At 38.2% G+C, this 21,619-nt stretch overlaps 1 protein-coding gene across 2 annotated transcripts in view; it reads right to left on the bottom strand.

Annotated features, from left to right (window-relative positions):
* The window catches only part of LOC101161184 (delta-type opioid receptor), a 42,943-nt gene extending 26,094 nt beyond the window's left edge, over positions 1 to 16,849 (bottom strand). For both annotated transcript variants that reach the window (XM_023963452.1, XM_020709453.2), the window contains exon 1: positions 16,416 to 16,849. In XM_023963452.1, the coding sequence (XP_023819220.1) occupies positions 16,416 to 16,630 (215 nt within the window). In that variant the 5' untranslated portion in view covers positions 16,631 to 16,849. The remainder of the gene's footprint in view (positions 1 to 16,415) is intronic.
* Positions 16,850 to 21,619: the final 4,770 nt, after the last annotated feature.

Genomic DNA, 21,619 nt, shown 5'->3' with positions numbered 1-21,619 from the left:
CACGGATATCTGTAGCCAAAGAAGAATCTATAAAGTCCAAATATTTATTTGAGGACAAGTGTTTGCACGGATAAAGGCGGACGGCAGTCTTTAAAAAAAAAAGCAGGTACGATGTTTAGCACCCTCATATAAACAAATGTAAGGTGAGTAAGGATCTAAAAAGCAGAAAGTAAACAGGACAAGAACAAAAAACTGACAATAAAAAAAATCAATTTCTACATTTATGTGTTAAAGATGATCTAGTTCTTTCTGTAATCTAATGGACCTTCAAAATCTGGACTAAATTCTGGTGTCATGTAGCTTTAAATGGCCATTTTTAGACATGTTCCAGACTGGACTGTTCTCGTGATTCATTATAGCATCACTGAGAGAATAATAAACTTAAAGGCATGTGTTATGGCCTGACAGGAAACGTGAAGATAATGGTAAACAGCATGTGAACACTTAAAAGTTGCTGGATATTAATCAGTTGATGGGTGTGTGTCTGCTCATGTGAGGTTGTCGCTTCGTAGCAACAGCTGTGACCAGGCACAGGGTAACCTTACGGCTGCAATAATCATTTTCTTTTATTGCTTCTGCATGAATAAAAAATGGACTTGTGTTTGCAAATGCAGCAACACAAATTTTTCTTTCTTCTAGTTCTGTAGCCGCATCTAAGGGAGACTCATCTGGTTGCATTTTGGGTAATATTTCTTTGCTTAATAAATTTAGCTAGGGTTTAACAGAATTACCAGGAGCTGTCTTGGGTGAATATTGGATTCAGTCTTGATGAATTAATCTCTTGTTTTTATTTTTATTTTGTGTAGACATAAATTCCAAGTATTTGTTTTTTTTAATTTTCTTGTTTGATGTCTAGGGTTATGACTTTTTAGACTTTTGTTGTTGGAACTTGGACCAATTTTTGCCGATATTTTTTTTCCAGCTCCTAAAGAGCTGCACAGTAGTGTGGTTATTACTACTAGGTCAAGTCCCAGCAGGGACCTTTCTGTGTGGATTTTGCATGTTTTCCCAGTGCATGTATGGGCACTCTGGCCTTCTCCCACAGCCCATAACTTGCTTTACAGGTTAGTTGGTGACTGTAATTGCCCCTTAGGTTTCAAATTGAGTGTGTGTGAGTTTATGTGGCCCAGCAATGTACGATCAAACTACCCTTGGTGTACCCCACCTTCACTCGACGTTGCTTGGTAGGCTCACTGGTTTAGATGATAAATACATACATGAATAAATAAATCGTTTATGGACATCTTGTGGGTATTTTTTGCCTGCTGATTGCTCACATGTTTTGATTTTATGGTTGTTGATGGTTCATAGTTAACACTGTGGAATGACAAATTCAACAGTGCATTTTGTTCATGCTCTTTCACTAATTGGTGTGAATCTGTCCATTAGAGACAGATTCTCCAGATGACAGCTAACCACAGCCTAGACTTGATATCGATGCTCTGTTCTTGCCTTTACAGTCACTTCTTGCTTCTTTCACCACCATTATGATACCTGTAATCATATGTCAAATCTAAAAAAATAAATAAATTTTCTTCTTTAATTATTTAAAACAGTAAATATGTTTATTGAAACCATTCATTTTAACAACAATTCGATTGATATCATAATTTATGGTTGTTGATGGTTCATAGTCGATTTTGAACGGTCCAATTCTCTGACCTAAAAGCAATCCAGGTCATCTTTAGTCCAAAACTCAACCAGTGTGACTCAGAGATAAAAACCAGGGTGCTGAACAGTGCAAGTGAGGTTTTCCAGATTCTGTGTGTTTCTTGCAAGATAGATCATTCTACATCACTGTATGATCACGTCTTTGGTAAATTCAAAGTGTTTCCACACATTGGACTGGAATGATGACTTGATCATTTTTTGCTGTCGTCACAAGTGTGTTGTTCACTGTAATGGCACTTCATTATTTTTAGTAAACAATAAATTAAAAAAAACTAGCGTGCCTCAATCCAAATGGTGTTTTCAAATATCAACATAATTGATTTTATTTAATTTTGAAATGATTTTATAATGACACAGGTCGATGCGATTAACAACTTGCCTCAATCAGAACAATCTGGTTGGATCACAGGAATATATGTATGTATGGTGTATACTTGTAAAGCACTTTCTACCTCCCTGAAGGCCCAAAGCGCTTTACATTCACAAACCCATTCACCCACTGATGGCGGCTCCGCTGCCAAACACTGGCGCCAACCTTCCACCAGAGGCAAGGCGGGGTTCAGTGTCTTGCCCAAGGACACTTCAACACATTCGCGGGCAAGGCAGGAATTGAACCTGCAATCTTCTGATCAGAGGTCAACCGCCTTATATCAATATAAATCGATTATTTGATTAAGTCGAAACATTTTTACACCCCTACAGGTTATGATTGTTTTACATGAAAGAAAATGTTACCTTGTGTAATTTAGAAGCCTCTTAGTTTCTATTCTTTACATTTCCTCTTGAATACAGACTTTAAATAAATATTAATTAGGGAGATTTACAACTAAGTAGCATTAAGTCAACGTTTGCTCAGGGCTGTTGCCTGAAGCTGTTCTTAATGAATTTGTTATCAGCTATGGTGAAATTGAAAGATAAAACAACCAATTTGTTGTAAATCAATATTATTCTCATCACACACTAAATTCACTTAAATTCATGGCTTTTGTAACGCAGCAACACTAAACTCAATTTTTCATTAGCGGGTGGATCTGGAGCGTGTGTCTGTAGTCTTGTGCATGACTCATGAGCTGCCGCTGAGTGCAGATAAACCATTAAGTTCTTGCTGCAGAAACGGCTCATGCAAGCAGACATCTGTATGCCTCTGGCCCTGACCCATAATACTGTCCATGCACGCTGCGAGCAACATGATGGATAAGGGTGCACAGCATGCAACTGTAAATGTGAGAGTGCTGCTGTGATGAGCAGCAGTGTAATAAACATAACTTATTCTGGACGTATGTGGCAAAAAGAAAATCTCTAAAAGAAATGCATTTAACCATATAACAAAATAAACTGTTCACACATTTAATACGCGAATGTCCCTTTTTTAGCTCATATTTTGTTTAATAAAAAAACAACAACAGTCAATTGTTCTAGAGTAGGCTTCGTAAATGAAATAAAGATGAGAAGAAGCATAACATTAAAGGAGCAATGTGTATTTTAAAGACTAATTTAAACAGATTTAAAATCCACTATGATTTTTCTTGTTGTTAAAATGCTTAAATGTATTAGATTGTTTGTTTTTTGTTCCTACCTGCCTTTCTCCTACCTGTAACAAGCGATTTCAGGGAGGCCCCACCCACCAGTCCGCTAGGTCCCTTCTGATTAGTTAACTTGTCAGAATTTAAAGTGTGGATTTTTTGTTTTCGTTTTGTTTTCTTTAATCAAGTCATCTTCATGCACAGAAACAGACCAGCAAAGGCAAAATTTTACACATGTTGAATATTTTGCAGTTTGAAGTAAAACTTTTCATTTCTTTGTAAACTGTCAGGCAGTGTATTAAAATTAAATTCTACATCAGTGTTACATAGCAGGCAGCTGTTTCCTGTTTAACTGCACTTGACACTTTCCATATTGATTCCCAAATCAATATGGAAAGCTGAGACGATGACAAAGTCATACAAAATGTAGATTAGACAGGAAACAGACATACATTTTGAATATCACATAGGGCAAAGTTCAAATCGTCTTATTCAAAACTACACTAAAGTCCAGAAGCTTTGCTGAGGCATTGCACCCTGATTTAACCTCTTGACACCCAACTATTTACATGAATGAAAAATAAAAATAAAGAAAATTCACCTAAAGATGTTAATTTAAAACGATTTTGGAACCAAAGTGGTTTGACACAGATATGCATCAAAATGGGACAAGGGGATAAAAAAATGTACATTTCATGTAAATGTAGTTTTGGAGAATGGCAGTTTTATTTATTTACTTATGTTTTGCAATTTTTTTTTGTAGATTAAGGTTTAATGCAGTAATTTGTTCCAAATTGGCCCAAACCATTATTGCACCTCCAACGTGTTTGCTGACTAGTTTTAGGTGTTTCTGCTGAAATATCAGGTCTAGAAAAATACTGTATGGCTGTAGATGATGGTTACACATGTCCTTTTTGATTATATATAATTATATAAATATTTGATTGCAAAGTAAATTCCACTAGTAAATACTAGTGCAATTTTCAAAGACATGTAGACAAACAGATACAAACACATGTGTTTAATATGAGAAGACGCTTTTCTCTTTGAAACACTTGGTGTCAATTTATTATGGTAACTAAGCCTTGCACTGCCTGTGTTGTGTGTATGCCTCTTTTTCCCTTTCTTTCTTTAACTTTAAGAGTAGACTTAATTTTTTAGCAACTTTTAAAAAGCAATTTTCATGTTGTTCCCTTTAAATTCCTGAGCACTGACAAGTCTGGATGCAACTGAAGCAGATTTTCATTTTTTGGGTGAAAAACACCTTTTTCAAAAAGATGTTATGAGCTAAATATGTCTATGAAGACTCTCATTCATCCAGGTTGATTCCATCATAGTAGGTTTAGGGGCTGTCATCTGGACTGAGTTTTTAAAGTTAGAAGACGTTTCACCTTTTATCCAAAAGGCTTTGTCAATTCTGATGAGCTAAACTTGACTGTACAAAAAGAAAACTGGGAGCTACAAGAAAAACAAAAAAAAAGACAAATAAAAGGGCATCCAAGTAAATTGCTTTGCAACCATTTTTTTAAATTCCTATTTACTTTTGAGCATAGGGACTTGGCAGTTGTTTTTGATTGTGTTTGCCATAATTCTACCTCTCAAGGTCCTTTGTCTATTTCCTGTGGGAGCAAAAATGATCTAAATAGGAAAAGCTGTTAAAAATGTACTCAAGTACATTATTTTCAATCTTCTCCCGTATTAGAACCCATTCAGCAACTTTCCATTTGTCTCGCCGCGCTGCATCTTCAAGAGGTTCAATCTGTTCAAGTAGAAGAAAGGTTCCATCATGAAACGCCATGCGCTTGATTTGAAAAAGAATGTGTAGGAAAAGGTAAATAAAGCAGGCATAAAAGATTAGCACCTAGTTAAATATTTATATAGGAAGAAAAATCTGATGTTTGCAAGGCACCATGAGAGGAAGTTAAACATGAGATAGAAAAGAAGTGAGTTTAAGCTTAAATGAGTCGTCATAGAAACGGCGAATGGGTAATTAGTTATTCGAAGTTTTTTATTGTCGTTGGGATGAAAAAATAAAATAATATCATACTGTGCTTCATTCCTGCAGCGCAGCCACAAAAGCAAATGAATCCCATCCCTTAGTGGGAGCTCAGATTGAGCAGAAGGATGTGCAAAAGGGTTAGAGAATGTGAAAAATAGTAAAATATGAATCCATGTGGCAGTTAAAGTGATCCTGAATTCTAAGCTTCAGCTTCCTTCTACACTTCAACAGACTAAAAAAAACTGAAAATGAAAGTTTTCATCAAGTTAAATAGAAGATATTTGAACTGACTCTGTGTTTGACATCTGTGTGAAGGACTGCACAGTCTTCTCTAAAGATGACTGAGGATGTCTGGGATCAGGCTGACACCGAACGATTCCCGAGCTGTCGCCGAACATCTGCTGTGACTCACAGTCCCATGACAAAGATGAGTAATTACACAGACAGAGACACCCGACGAATGTTCGGGTTGTCAGACAGACAGATGGACAGTGTGGTGACAGATGTGCTGCTGCACAAACTCCAAAAAACAAAGTGATGCATGCACACATTCATGCCGCAACTGCTCAGAGCAACAGTGAGATTTCCAGAAAAAGAAAGCCATGACGCATTTTCTTGTCAAAATAAAAGTCTAACCAAAATTGTTGGGGGGAAAACAACAGTCCTTCCTATATTTTTGCAGATGTTTGCAAGTATCAGTAACAAATACATGTTAAATATATTCCAATAAACGCACAATTGATTTAATAAAACAGAGTGCAATTATGTATTCCATGTGCATCAACACATGAATTGTGTGTCTGGAAGGCATGCTTGCATTTTAATGTCTTTGTCTGTGGAGGAGCAAACATGTGCCACCACTGACAGAAACACTTATGCATCCATCAATGTTGAATCAAAACCTGCATGGACAAAATCTTAAAAGGAAATCAAGATACAAGGATACAGAGATGTGGGGGAGAGAAGCTCTCTGGATGTTTACTGGCAGTGAATAGACAGTGAATAAATAACAATGAATAAAAATTAAGGTAGATTGGCGGTTCCATTTTGTCAGCCCGACCTGTCAAATTAGTATTATAAAGAATAACTGTCAGGCTGTAGCTTAAGTTAAAAAAAAAGTCAACTAGTAAATTAAAATCAACTAGTAAATTAATGTTCCATTGTATTCCATTACAGTAAAACCCTCTCTTGTAAACTAATTTTGCCTAAAGCTGAATTAAACCGACAAGAACCATTTAAAACAAATCCTATTCATCCTCTATCACATAAAACAGAAACTCCGTCTGGCATCATGGTTAGTTGTTTAGGAAAAAATAAAGGCAAACATGCAACAAAAATACAATCACAAAATAAGGATTAAAAAATAAAACATGATAAAACTAACCTCAATACTACTTTTAAGTGGCTAAAACAAGTAAAAAACGGGAAACTGTGGAAAAAGGTAAAAACCACGCTGGTGAATTTTACTGATGTAACTATTAATTAATTTTAAATCAATTTAATAGTCCTATGATCTAACCAGATCAATTTGTCTGAGGCGAGTTGTTAATCAAATAGACATATGCCATTATAAAATCGAAATCAATTGATTATAATCTATACTGGAAAATACCATTTAGAATGAGTTAATGTAGGTTTATTTTACTGTAACGTAAAAACAATGAAGTGTATCACATCGGACAAAACACACGTGATGTCAACAAAAAATGATCAGTCCATCTTTACAGTCCAGTGTGTGGAAACACTTTGAATAATGCAAAGACAAGGTTCTAGTAATGTTCTATTAAGTTATTTTGATGTGAAAAAACAACAGTGGGCTGACCTTTATAAAACTGAAATGTGAATGGATTTCCTAATAATTCCTGTTTACGTGTTTCTACACATATTTAATTTACACTTTACACCTTGCAAGAAACACAAAGAATCTGGAAAACTTCACCTGCACTGTTCAGTACCCAGGTATTTCTCTCTGAGTCACACTGGTTGAAGTTTTGGCTAAAGATGTCCCGGATTGATTTTAGGTCAGTTAAAATCAACCTATATGAACCAACCAACTTTGAATCATCAACAACCACAAATTATGAATTGTTAAAATGATTCGTCCCACACATAGTGAATATGCATTAAAAATGATTAGAGAGGACACAATGGAAGCAGTTGACACAACCTGGCAGAGAGAAGCTCTTCTGGACAGAAGGAAAAATACAAACATAAGGTAAAAAAAAAAAATCATAAGGAAACTAAAAATAACAATTACAATCACAGAAACCCATTTTAGCATATATGTAAAGACATTTAGGGGTAAACTCTTTTATGATTGCCATTTGTGGGCCCATAAGTAAACCAAAGAGAGCTTCAAACTTGACTTTCAGATGCCTTTTCTATAATGAGGTGGACAGAGCAAACTCCAGTCAACTTGCTGGTTTAAACAATGCAAACTTTTACATATTTATGACCAAACCACATTATCCCTTTAAACAAAAGCCTTAAAATGAGGCTGAATATTGAAACAACTTTGAGCAGCTTTCCGAAAACTAACTATATTTAAACATATAAAGAGCTTGATCATCAGCAGATGGAAGAACTTTTTATAAATTTCATCACAGTAGATTTGCAGCTCAAGAGGATTCAGTTAGTATAACCCACGGCCCATTTGTAGCCTCTAAAAGTTGCCCAGGTTTGAGCTTTTTTGTATTTTAGCTTTAAACAGAACCCAAGGGTTTTTCCTCTCTCATGGGAGGCATTTTAAAGACAACATGGACTTACAAGAACAGGAAGAAGCAACTTCATCTACCAAGGTTTTTTTTCCAGACACATTTAACTTTGTCACTGTGGTCATTATGTTCCAGCGAAATGCTTAACATTGTTCTTCCTTTCATATTAGACAGCCGCGCTTCAGCCGAGCACTTCTTCGTGTCTTCACCTACGTTCTCTTTCAGTCACGCTGAGTTTTTAAGCTGCTGCTTCAATTGTAACAAAGAGGATTGGGATTCTTTCTTTTTGTAATGTGACTCACTCATAATGATTGCCATTAAACAACAGAAGCATCTGAGGTCAGATCTAGTTTCTCTGTTTGTTGCTTAGAAACACAGAATATAATGGGCTGAAGACAGGACTCAAACTGACCAACGCCGCAAAACAACAAAATGTAAAAAAACAATACAAAATAAAACATAACTTGAACATCTTTCTCTGTTTGTCCTAACTGCTGCTGATAATAGTTCCTGTCATGCCAAAAAAAAAGGGAGACAGAGGGACCGATTCAATGTGGAGTTGACAGATGGACAAAAGAGCCGAGAGCCGCTGCCAGTCATCAGTCATGGAAATAAAACTAAACCTGTCATGTTGGTCCTTCATATTTAATTCATCATCATTCCTTTGCTTTCTCTGACCTTCTTGTTTCAGTCAAAAGGCCTGTCACAACAATCCAAAAAAAAAAAGAAAAGTTGTTTAGTTTTCCTGACAGCTCTTTGGCTCCCACACCCCCATCTTTGAGCATGTCTTTATCCTTTTGCCTTTTTTTGCATTCAAAAGAACACCTCCAGAGGCAGAGTGACAAATTCCTAATTCTTCATCAGTGTCTGCTTCCGTTAGAAAGCTCGTTACTCATAATCAGACCTGCACACAGGAGGGCTCTTGTGATTAGCTCCCTGCACTCACTGCTCATAATTGTCTTCTTGACAGGAACCTCAGACACTGTACTCCCCTGGTCCACACAGATAAACACACTTGGAGAAAGCAGAGTTGTCTTCACTCTGAATTTCACACTTGTGCTTAGCTGTGCTGGCAGCTTGTTGTTTTATTGCTTTCAAAAGCAGAGGCTATTCCCCAGATACATCTGTATTAACTCATTTGCGCCAAATGAGTTTGCCAGAAGTCTAAAGCAAACAACGTAATAGCTGCATAAAATCTTCATGTGAGTAGCAATTATCGGGCTCTTGCTGGCTAACAGCCGCCGCACAATGGCCGTGCTCTCTGTTATCTTCAGCTGTTACAGGACTGACGTAACAGGTCTCAGCAGCTGTTTGAGGAGGATGTGCCGCACACTCGGAGGAAAGACGCAACATGGGAAAAAAGATGGTCTCGAAGCATCTGAAGGTGAAGACATTAGCAACGCTTACCTCCAACCTCAACAGAAAGGTTGATGAAGTCACATGACCATCGGAGCAATTAGAACCAATTTATGCTTATCAAAAAGAATCCGTAATAAGGTCATTTTTTTCTCACTGCAAAATTAATATTCAGAGAAAGCTAATTTGCATTAATGAGAAAGGAGGGGGGGGGGGCTTCATTTTTAGACGAACTCCTGATGATGAATTCTCCTTATGATGTAAGGCAATTTGGCTCATTTTGCAGCAGCACCATCTGCATGAGCCTGAGCTGCTTAGTCGAATTCATTTAGAAGCTCACAAACCAGAGCTTTAAGAAACAATGTTGTCTGTATTTATATTTTATATCCAGAAAACATGCATGTAAATCTCTGAATAAATAATAAACAAAAGCAGCCATTGCAGCATTGTAATATAAAATGACAAACGATGGTCTGAGGTGGTTAAGATTCAACGCACGTTTCTTCTTGCAGTAATTAGCGCAATGAACTGGGCAAACATGGGTAGGCTCCCATTATTAATGACACCTGCTGTGAGGGGAAGTGGGTGAAGGCACCACAGGTACGCCTTCTTCAGGTAGCCGGACGTCTGACAGAAATGCAGCTGTGCTGTTCAGCACCTGTTAGTTATTGATCCTGTCCAACCTGATCATCTTTATTAAGCTCTAAGACCATCTCCAATAAAAAGTATGTTTTGTGTGTTGTTAACATGATCTTCAGGCATTTTTCTGAATATGGGAGGCCTGTATGATACAAATTTAATTTAATTTCTGAGGAATTTTTTATTCAAATTCCTGTGAACCAGGAGCACATGAAAAATGCAGTTTGAAAATTATTGTGGTTGTGACGTTGTAGCTACTAGGGAAAGCCACAAGCTCTCACTTGTAGATGACTAGTAGACGACTTGTAGACGACTAGATCCATGTACGTCTCTGTTTTCCTCATACAAGCTGGCATCTGGCTCAAAACTGTACGATTGAATATTGGTGGCATTTTTGTTGCAATGGTCATGTTAGGGTGGGGTTGTGAGGGGCTATAAGCAAGCTGGAAAGAGTGTACACAGATGAATAATGGGAAGTGGGGATGGGGTTGCTCCGTGCCAACAGTCACACCCACAACTCAGAGGCAAATTTCTAATCAAATACTTTCGCTCTGCAGAAACTATGTAAAAAAAACAATAAAAAACAATGTTATTTTTATTTGGGCTAAATTAAAAGATCACCAGGAACTTTTTACAATAGATCAATAGATGATGGGAGAGGGACTGGTAAAAAGAAATTCTTGATTTCTCTTTCATTTTGCAATAATGCAAAACATTCACATAAAAAAGCAATATTAAATGCATGACTACTAAATATTTTAGAATCTTTAAGTAACTGCTTCGCACTTGCGATAGGAAAATGCTGTTTTTTCCTTTCTAGATCTATGATTTAGTCTAACTTTTCAATGTGTTCCATAAAAGCCTAAAACCATTTATCTTGTGAAAATATGTGATGGTACTCATTCTATTATCTGAAATAGTCTGTCTAATGGAAAATCGTATAAATTTAGTCTCTGCTAATAAATCTGTGTAGGGCTAATCCACATGCATCAAAAGAAGGGACCCCAACAGTCTAGCAAAGATAATTTGATTTTGTTACTTAGGGGGAAACTGTTGTACGTTATCACATTGTTAATTACACCCTGGACATTTGTCTCAACTTCCTCTCCAGTTTGCATCAGTTGCTTCTGTCCTCCAAATAAGACTAGAGGTGAAGACATGTTTTGTGATTTTTCTCAGCTCCAGAGTATTTTTCTACAGTGGGGTGATTTATATATCAATCCTTTGACACCTATTAATGCAAATAGGCACCTCTTCCTATCAAAAATTACCTTAATTTAGCATCTACTTGACAGTAAAAAAAAATTTTTTTTTCATATCTGGAAACAAATTCAGGTGTCAAGAGGTTAAAATGATGCAGGTTATTCTGTTTAAAAAATAAAACGTTAACCAATATTTGTTTCAAAATCAGCCCTACATCCTTTTCAAAGCCTAAAAGCACAAGTTTAAAAACTAAAAATTATCGTCAAAGTCACCACTTCAGCAGTCAGGAACGTAGCGTATATTGCTTAATGAAAACCGAACATTAGAATAAAACTTTCGATGTAAAAGGAAAACTTTCAGACAAAAAGGGGTTGCTCTTTATAGAAGGAAATGTGTACTTAAGGAAGGCAGCCATGGATGCATTTCAAGCACCACAATGCCTGTTAAATCCAAGACTAAGTTTGGTAAAGGGTCATCGTTTGAGAAAAGCTAAATATTTTCTTCTTTTTTTTTTACTGAAAGTCTTATTGTTTTGTTCAAATGTGTTTTGAACTTTTTCTCCGCTAATTATCCTATGTAAATTGAATATTAATCACAGGAATCCAAACGAATTAGCTTGTTTTTTTTTAATGAATTATCAATACATATGTACTGCTAAAAACACTGAGAAAAATATCCTAATAGCACCGTGTTTTTCCATTAGAAAACACTAACATAACATAACTGTCCTGACTGGCAGCTGAGAAAAACAGGTCTAGTCGTTAGTGCGCATTCTGGCTCCTTACTGACTGCGTGCAAATGCTCCTTACACGGGGCGTACAGGTGATACCTAACTGGCCGTAGAGCACCCACTAAAACTGATCGTTTACATTTCCTGATTTCACCCAGGCTACATGGAAGGAGCGTGCAAGAAGTGCGCACTTACACTTGAATAGCGCTGATGGGCTTTCTGCCCATTGCGCAGGGTTTGGAGGGGGGGTTAAAAAAAATGAAAAATCCATATGAGGTGCCTGTTTCTCACCTACTTCAGCCCAGTGGAGTAAAGAGAAATGAGGTGGAGACGTAGAGCAAGATCCTTCCCTGAAAAGGCAACACAGCCAGCTCACATCTTTCTGACGGATCTGTGTCTTATGTCTTAAGATTGTTCTGTTTATTTCAGCCCACTTCGGGCAATTTACAAGTGCAGCAACCTAAAAAGTGCCCTCAGAGCAGTAGGAGGTTGAGCTTTTGGGCCCTTCAGGGTTGACCTCAGGAGTGTCCGACTCAGGATCACGATACAAAGGCCACCTTTGGGTGCTGTCCCATCCACAAAAGGCCCACTATCTTCCCTGGAGGTGGTGAAGCCAGTGAGGACAAACTCTGGTGACATCTTAGCCTTAAAGCTACTGACATTTGCTGACCTAGGACTGTTTATCATGTTAGGAACTAATTGTCTAACTACAAAGAAATACATTTTATTTAATGAGAAAGGTGATAATCAGCATCAGCAAACTTCATGTATTCCAAATTTGTGTTGTACTGCTTTCACTTCATTGAAGTTCTGTGCACTGATGTGCTGCTTTAATACACTTTTGATCCTCTGTGTCTGATTCTTTGTATATCGGTTAGAAACTTGTATTGCAACCAGAAATACAAATAGTGCATTGCCCCACACAACCTTAAGCATGCACATTCTGTTCTTCAAATACCGTCAATGATAGTTCTCTCATGCTGTCCTTGTGTGACAAGTCTGCTTATTTCAGAAAAAATGTTTGCACACTTGTATTGTTTCTTCGTTTGTTTGTTTTAGTTTTGATTTTTGTTCATTAAAGATCCACTCCGACGAAAATCTTGTTTTTGGTGTTTTTTAGCATGTCCTTGTGGTATTTTTCTGATGATGGAGGGCATATACAAAAGAAAACATAAAGCTTAATTAAATTAGGTTTCTGAGCATTTCTTTATTCAAATCATTGTGAAACAGGAGCAGGTGAAAACATGGTGTTTAAAATAGGTTGTATTTGCGATGTAGAAAACACGCTTGCCACAAGCTTCCTGCTCCACTCTATTCTGAAACATCCACTTGTAGATGACGAGATCCATGCACATCTTTGTTTTCCTTGTTTGAGCTGGAATCTGACTTAAAACTGTATGGCTGGGTAGCTCCAATAGTGCTCACCATTTTTGTTGCATCGTTAATGTTAGTTTGGGGATATGGGGGCTGTAAGAGAGAGTGTAAACAGATGGATCATGGAAAGTAGGGGCGGGCTTATTCCTTGCCAAGGGTCCCGCCCACAACTAAGAGGGGAATTTCCAATGAATTCCTGTGGAAACTGTCCTAGAAAAGGCTAAGTTTTTGATTTTGGATAAAAACTGCATACTCATGATTAAAAAAACCACTGGGAACACTTTTACAATCGATCAAAAGATGATCAGATTGAGACTTCAAAAGATACCTGTGCTTTATTATCAATGTACTAGTTTAGTTATACAAGAGGCTTCTTGATGTCACTGCTGCATTGAAATCAAACACAGGAAGGGGAAATACTTTTGTATTCTACTTTTTTTCCCCTCCACAGTCGCAAATTTTTTAAGATATCGTCAGATAATTCTGTTAAACGCTGGGGTAAGCACTGACACTTGTCTCTGAAAGGCTTTGCACTTCCGTGATTGTTGCAGTGCACTTAGCAGGTCGAGAAGTCGTTGAAACCCAGCGTGACACCTCACTGTTCCCCAGGGCACAAAATGGGAGGCAAGAGAAACCCATTAGTGAAGTGCACTGCACTCTCCAGCTTTCCAATGAGGCCTCAAACCAAAGACCTCGACTACGTTGCGACCATGAGAGGCCATGCCAGCAGGAAATTTTAAGTGAAATGTTGAATATGAACTACCAGTTTCATCTGCCTATCTGCTCATGGAGTTGGTGGGATGTGGAGGCAGGAACTCTGGGAGGTGTTGGGTTCATTTCGCAGGCTCCGATCACCTCCCAGTGTTTCCATGGCAACAGGAAGCACTCTGCTCCCGCGCTTTATTCCTTGCGGAACTCTCTTTCTCTCCGTGCCCAGCCACATCTGAATTCTGCATGCTGCTCTGTGGTCATATCTGTTTGCTCCCTGTAACTTTGCGGATGTTTACCGTGTTTCGTTGAGTGCCAAAGAGTGGGCCGCAAATGGAAGGAGAGATAAAGAGTGAGACGTTGAAGTGTTTTATAGCTTTGAGGTTGTCATTAGTTAAAAGCCTAAAAGAGAGAAAAAAAAAAGAGATTCTACTTTTTCTCTGCTCCAACTGCGTTCGAGAATGCAGAAAGCAGACAGCGAGGTCGACACAACCCGCAAATCCCCGTCAGGTAAATGGTATCACAGAAACCGGAGCTCACTAAGGAAAAGAATGAATTTGTATGACTGTGGGTTTTATCCTTTGTCTTCACCTTACAAGGTGGGAAAACATGTCAGACATTCAGAGAATGCTGTTGGTGTGTCAAACTCAGGACGAGTCCACATGTATCATAATCCGGCGCAGAAAGCTGGGGGACAGATGGAGCACAGGCTGCTCAGCGCTGTCTAGTTTGCATCACATTCAGATTGTGAAAAAGAGAGGAGTAAAGCTCAATTTTTATTTCCCACCATTACTTCTAATCCAGGAAGTTTCTGGACAAAAAAAGGAAATACTACGACCAGCTCATTTACATTTATTTGACTTTTTTTTGTTAGGGAGCTGGTCTGCTATTGCCAAGTTATTTGTGTCAGATAATAACGTTTGGAACAGAGACAGCGATTCTCTGAGCCCACTAGGAGCCAGAGGCAAACTTCATCATTAACACCCCATAAAATTAAAGCACTACTGTTAACTTTTTGTTATAAACAGCACAAAACAGGCAACAGTTGAATGAATGTAACAAATAGTAGGATAAAAATTGCTCAAAAGGAATAAGAAATGCATACAAAAAAAAGAAACATAAAGTTATTTTCTTTGCCTTGACGAGTTTGAGAAATTCCCCTTTTTTCTGCCTAAATCAAATTAGTAACACAATCTGATTATTACATTTGCAGCACTCAAAATTAAACGTGTTTGCATGGAAAACTTAATATAGATTTTCTCTCTTTTTTTTGATAACACTAAATGGATTTTGTTTTCCAGAAAGAGCCCAACGTTTTTGGAAAAATGGATTCAGTGAATAAATGTTATTGTGAGCCGAGACAGAAATGACTGCTCACATGGAATCGGTTAACAAGCGAGCAAAATAATGGGCCTGAATGAAAGAAAGCAGTCATCTCAAATGTTGTGGCGGCAACAGAAGTTATTAAGTAAAATGAACCCCAAAAGCACACATAAATTAGGGAAAAAGCAAGCTTTTGCCTGAATTGAGCTTTTGTCTAAGGAGATGGGCTGAATATTCCCCGCTCCTTAGCTGCTTCATCAGACGGAGTGATAGTTGGACAGTGAAGACCCGCTCTATCTCTGTTCTCCTTGGTTCCCATCAGCATTCTCGTCCTCAACCCTCCTCTCAGCCTCTGCTCTTTTCAAACTTATCTTTTCTTCCCTTCCCTGCTGCATCTTTTGTGCCCCCCCCCCCCCCCCCAACCTGAAGGAGCCTTATCTGGATGACGCAGCAGATGCCAGGGGCCACTCGGGCAAAGGAAATGCCAGCTTTTTCACGTGCAACTAGAAACAAGCTAATCACGATGGAATTCAACTGTTTCCCTTTGACAGAACTCCTTCTTTTTATCTATCTGTTTGCACTTCATGCAAAGTTAGCTTTTCTCATTTAATACAGGTGACTTCAAACCCAAATGGACATTCCTCAGGGCTTTCATTTGAGCCCTGAACTGTGAGTAAAGCATTAAAAGGAAGGGCACATGAATCAAAAAGAGGAAAATCAGTAGCTCAGAAGAACTGTGAGTCACTGTAAGCACATCAGCTGCATTCCAGCCCCCTTTTTTGAACAGAGTTCAACTATTTAATAACTCATCTAATTTGTATGAGGCGGAGCAGACACTGACTGAAGCAGACGGAAAAATGACATTTGAAAGGATCCTTTGTGACTAGCCCTAGTAAAGGCCTATATGAATAATGTCACTCCAAGTTCAGGCACTTTGGAATAAAAGTGAAGAACAAAAATCAAAGCATGTGCTGCTAAAAAGTAAAACAAATCGGCATATTATGGGATTTTCTATTTTTGCTGCGAGGTTGGAGGTATTTTACGCACGAGTGGCGGTGGCGCATGCTTCATCCAAACGCGCAAAGACTGCCCAAAAAATAACACGAAACGCATCAACAAGTTCAACCCGTCTTTTTGACAACTCTGCAAAGGTGCGCCTAACAGTCGTGTCTCACCTGACGATGATGTACATGACCAGCAGGTTCCCCACCAGCCCCACCATGCACACGATGGAGTAGAGCGCGGTGATGATGATCGCGATGATGACCGGGTTGGCGTCGTCCTCGTCCAGGCCGCCGGTCAGCCCGCGGTCTCTGCACGAGAAGCTGCTGTTCTCGGTGAAGTTCCGGCAGAAGCTGCTGTTCTCGGACATGTTTCCGGCGCTCTCCATGGTCCTCGGTTGGGTTCTGCTCCTCTCCTTGGCTACCTGTGGACCGTTTGGCTGTTTGTGATCCCCCGTCGACGTTTCCGCGCGTAAGAGCTGCGTGTCAGGCGCCGGACGGACTCCCCCCGGCGGCGGCAGATTTATATTTTGCGCTTTATTATTTTATTTATTTGTTGCACAAGTTTAGTGACCGCACAGCCAGTCTGCGCAGGACAAAATGAATTCACTTGCACCCGTTTCACCCTTTCTTTTCCCACAAGTCCTGCCTCTCTGTTTCTTTTCTCCTCCCATTACATTTTTTAGCTGTGTTTTGGCTCACGTTTCTGTGTTTGTTTTGCTTTTACTTATATGTTTCCCCTCTAATCAAACACTTTCGTTAGTTTTATCTAAATAATCTTTTTCTTTAACTTTTTTCTTCATTTCACATTTCCTGCCTCTTTTAATGTATTTTCTTCAATTGTCTCAATTTCCTGTTATTACTTATTCATGCTTTTATATTTTTAATGTTTCCATTTTTTATCTCTTCCCTTAAATCCTTAAGTCTTCTGAACTTCTCTTTCTCTCACACCTTTTATTTAGAAAACAAATATAATTTACAGCATTTCAAGTGATACTCATGAGAGAGATATTATTTGTCCCTGAAAAAAGCAGCTGGAAACAGACAACTGGTGGTGGTTTTAGTTTATGTAAAAACCAAAAAGGAAAACCAGAAGCCAGAACAGAAACAAGCAGTTTGAGGGACGTGTAGACAGCCAGACACGAGCCAAGGGACCATCTGTGAAGTCATCTGAGAAGTGTCATCTCGCTTTTGATTTTTGTTGTCTGCACTGTTTTTAATGAGTAGAGCCAGGGAGGGATTTTAATAAAGCCTAACCCAATTGGGATTGATTTTAACCAAGAAAATGCCCCTGCTCGTCTCATTACTGTTTCTAAACCTATAGTTTAAGAAATGAGCGGAACAACCACTGGACATTTTTTTCATTCTGATGCCCAGTTCCGGACTCCTGACATGGACTATGTTACTTCCCCCCGAGGGAATGATGAGAAAATCAGAAGCTGCTCTTATGCTTGAAAATAAAAAAGGTAAAAGGTCGCTTCACCGCGGTCCACCCAGTCGAACCAGGAGATGTGGGTCCCTGCTGAGCCTAAGTGGCTGTGGTGGTGCTGTTGAGCTTCACTTTCTGATGTCCGACATGCAGACACAGATTATCCAATCTGTAATTGTAAGGAAAATACAACAGATTTTACTCACATTTGGACACACTGTTTTTGCAATGATGTGTTAAAAATACACAATGGAAAATATTCGTTTATACTTAAGATTCACATGCAAATATGTTTTGACAAAATCTTTGAAAGAACATAGCAGTATTTACTTTTCTTTTGATGGTCAGTAGCAGAGCAGCATCAGTCATGTTTAACCTCTTCAGACAAGCATTCACACACGAACATTACATTTTGGATTCTATTACTGTGTGTGTAGAAGCTCAAATATTAGGTTGAGTCTAAAGAGGTTACTGACAGCATGTTTAAACTCAACTATGGGGGGAAATAAAAACTCTTTGCATTGTATTTACAAAATTATGTATGCTCAAATGCCAACATTTTTATTAATATGAGAGAAAACATTTTATTTAAACGTTTATCTATGACTGCTATGATGTATTGATTAAAAAATGTATATATAAAGCCTACAATAAGATATTATATTTTGATATTACATATTAGGACCACAGAAATAAGATATTCGAACTTGCTCCGAGTTGGAAGAGGTTGATCAGACCCGGCACGTGACAAAGGAAAACATGTCTTTATTGTTGTCTAAAAGTCACTTCCACCACGTTACATATTATGTGTAAAGCACCAAGTGCTTACCGATAAAGATTCTAACATGATCGTGGACAAAAACAAAAGCAGAGAGAAGGACTTAGTTCGGTCCTGCCTCTTTTCCCCATATTTGGAACATCCAAGTTAGGCAGCGTTAAGTTCAACCAATATGGCGGCCCCCTTGAGCTTACAATTTAGGTTTCAAGTATGGGATTGTAGTAGTCTATGGGTGATGTCACAGATTTATATGTCTATGGTGTAAATGGAAAGCTCAGTTAGAGGTGATGGGAGGAGGGGGCGGGGTTGCTCTGCGCCAACAGTCCCGCCCACAACTAAGGCTTTTTGGGGGGCCAAAACCTGCATAATCATAATAAAAAAAAACACTTTTGACACTTTTGGATTCTAAATTGTGTTATTGAAGTGAAACTGCTTTTCTTTGTGTTTAAAAAACTTTTAAAATACTTTTAAAGACGATCGAAGTGGGAATTTAGCATCATTAGTTAACATTCATCATAACAACAATCTTTTTGTTCTTTTCGCTAAAAAATCAGTCAAGTTTGAAAGAAAAGGAGTAAACATTTAGTGCTTTACACAAAAGTTGCAGTCCTGGTTGACAGATGTTTTTTTCTTTTCATTTATTTTTTAAGGTTTCTTTTCTCGGGCCGGAAAATTCATTTCAAAGATGTGTGCTCCTGTGTCAGGTCTACAACTATCCCTTGTGCTTACAGAATCTCAGGGGTTAGAGCTGCAAAAAATGAATGTGTAATCAGATCAATAAAATTGATTTGACTTTTTTTTGGCATACGTTGTGTGTTGAATGGAAGCAAATGCAAATGAGGTTGGAAAACATTCTGCTTGCTTAGCAGGACCTGGATGGATTTCCAGGAGGATGAAAGATATCGCATTTCATTTAATGTATGAATCTGCAAATCTTTACACCTGGGACAGAAGTGACACAACTTCCCGCATTTTGCGTACATGAAGGAAATCTCACCAACATAGCTGCAGCAGCTCGCTTAGCTGTAGCATGTCAGAAAACCACAAAAGGCTGTAAGGCTTAAAAGTGGATGAAAGCGATTTTTTTAAAGAAGTGTCTCAGTAATCTGTCTTTACTTCTTTTGAGGAGTTTTCACACTAGGTTGGGTTGTGAAACTTTTTTACACAAATGATGTTTTTGTAAAAGCTTTTCTTTAGACTGACTGATCATCTCCACTTATCTACCAAGTGCAAAGTGAGGAGAAATTCTTCTCACAGCATAAACTTGTCTGCAGCTTCACCTAAGCTCTTCTTCCTAATAAACATCTGCTGCACTTTATGTTCCTCTTGAGACAAAAAAAAAGTAATTTCTACTTTTTTCTACTTGGTCTTTGATTTGATTGATTTATTACTTGCATTAAATGTAGTCAAAACTATTTTTTTTGAAATCCCAGATTTAACAAACTTATTACAGAAATGATGAAATGCATTGATAAAAATCAAAAAAACAAAAACAAAGACAAACTAAAGTATCATTTGCAAAATCTATGGAGCCCATGTCCTGACATGGAAAAAATAAAATATATATCGTTCCCACAAGACAATATCTTGTTTCCACAAATTAATATTCTGTTCCCACAAAATAATAATCCGTTCCCTTGAAATAATTATTTTGTGCAAACGAAATAATTAATTTGTGTGAACGACTAAATTATTCACGTTATAAGTCATTCATAAACACCGATATGGTCTCTGTCCTGCCTCAAAAGCCGCTTTTAACTTCCATGTCTCTGTTACCCATATTCGTTCAAGAAAGGAAAAAGAAAAGCAAGAATGATCGATTTATTATTGTCTGAATGAATATAAGAAAAATATCATAAAATTTAGGATGCCCAAGCTTTGTGCTTCACCACACCGCAGCGATTCACAGGACAAAGCTCCTAGCTCCACCGCAGAGCTCTTTTTCTTGTCATGCCGGCATTCGGGCAGCTGACTGCCCGTCTACCGGCCAGCCAGCTGCGGTATGGGATACTGTAGTTTCGGGTCGAATAGGAATAATAATTTACAGGATTTGTCTTTTATTAACATACTCTTTAGCAATCACTTTACATCCGAAGGCTAGTAGGCTACCTAGCCCATCATTTACCTGTCATTCACGTCATAAGGCATTCATAAACATCCTGCTGCAAAAGCCGCTTTCTGCCGCTACTTCCGTGTCTCTGTGACCCACATTCGTTCAAGAGGGGAAAAATAAAAAAACAAGAATGATCTATTTATTATTGTCTATTTATTAACATCCGAAGGCTACATGCTACGTATCGCATCATGCATTACACATATCCCATAATGCATCTCGACCAAGCACCGTGGCCCTGTAACCGTGATGCGTTCATAAACAAAAGGACAAATGATAGACTACGTAGCATGTAGCCTACTAGCCTTCAGATGTAAAGTGACTGCTAACAAGTATGATGCTTTTGTAGAGTTTTTTAAAATAAATAACTCTGATCTCAAAACATCCTCCGTGTCTTCCATGCAATGTATTGAGACACAAACAGACAGAAATGTGAAGGTATCTGATGTAAATCCAACTATTGCTATCATCCATGTTTATGGGAGCTAAGTCCGGTAAGCGAAGCTTATGATATTATATCATTACTTATGATATTTTCTGAATTTCATCGAGACAATAATAGATAGATCATTCTCATTCTTGTTTTTAGTTTCCCCCTCTTGAACGAATGTGGGTCACAGAGACACAGAAGTAGCGGCAGAAAGCGGCTGTCGCAGCAGGATGGACGGAGAGCTTACCAGGATGTGAATGAACCCAGACATGAAAACGTGATTACTGATGCTTTTGTGCTTTTTAACATCCTCTGTGTCTTCAATGCAATGTAATGAGACACAGACAGACAGAAATGTGAAGGTATCTGTTGTGAATCCAACTATTGTTCACACCCATGTTTATGACGCTAGGAGCTAAGTCCGTTAGGCGAAGCAGCAATCAGTGTTTATGAATGACTTATGACGTAAATAATTATTTCGTTGGCACAAAGTAATTTATTCGTGGGAACGGAATATTATTTTGTGGGAACAAGATGTTAATTTGTGGGAACGAGATATATTTTATTTTTTCCATGTCAGGACACGGGCTCCATATAATTAAAGTAGTGATCATTAATCAAAGACATG

This window comes from Oryzias latipes, chromosome 15 (assembly GCF_002234675.1).
Source record: "Oryzias latipes chromosome 15, ASM223467v1".
Taxonomy (NCBI): domain Eukaryota; kingdom Metazoa; phylum Chordata; class Actinopteri; order Beloniformes; family Adrianichthyidae; genus Oryzias; species Oryzias latipes.
Note: the sequence above shows the minus strand (reverse complement) of the source record. Positions and strands in the feature narration are given on the sequence as shown.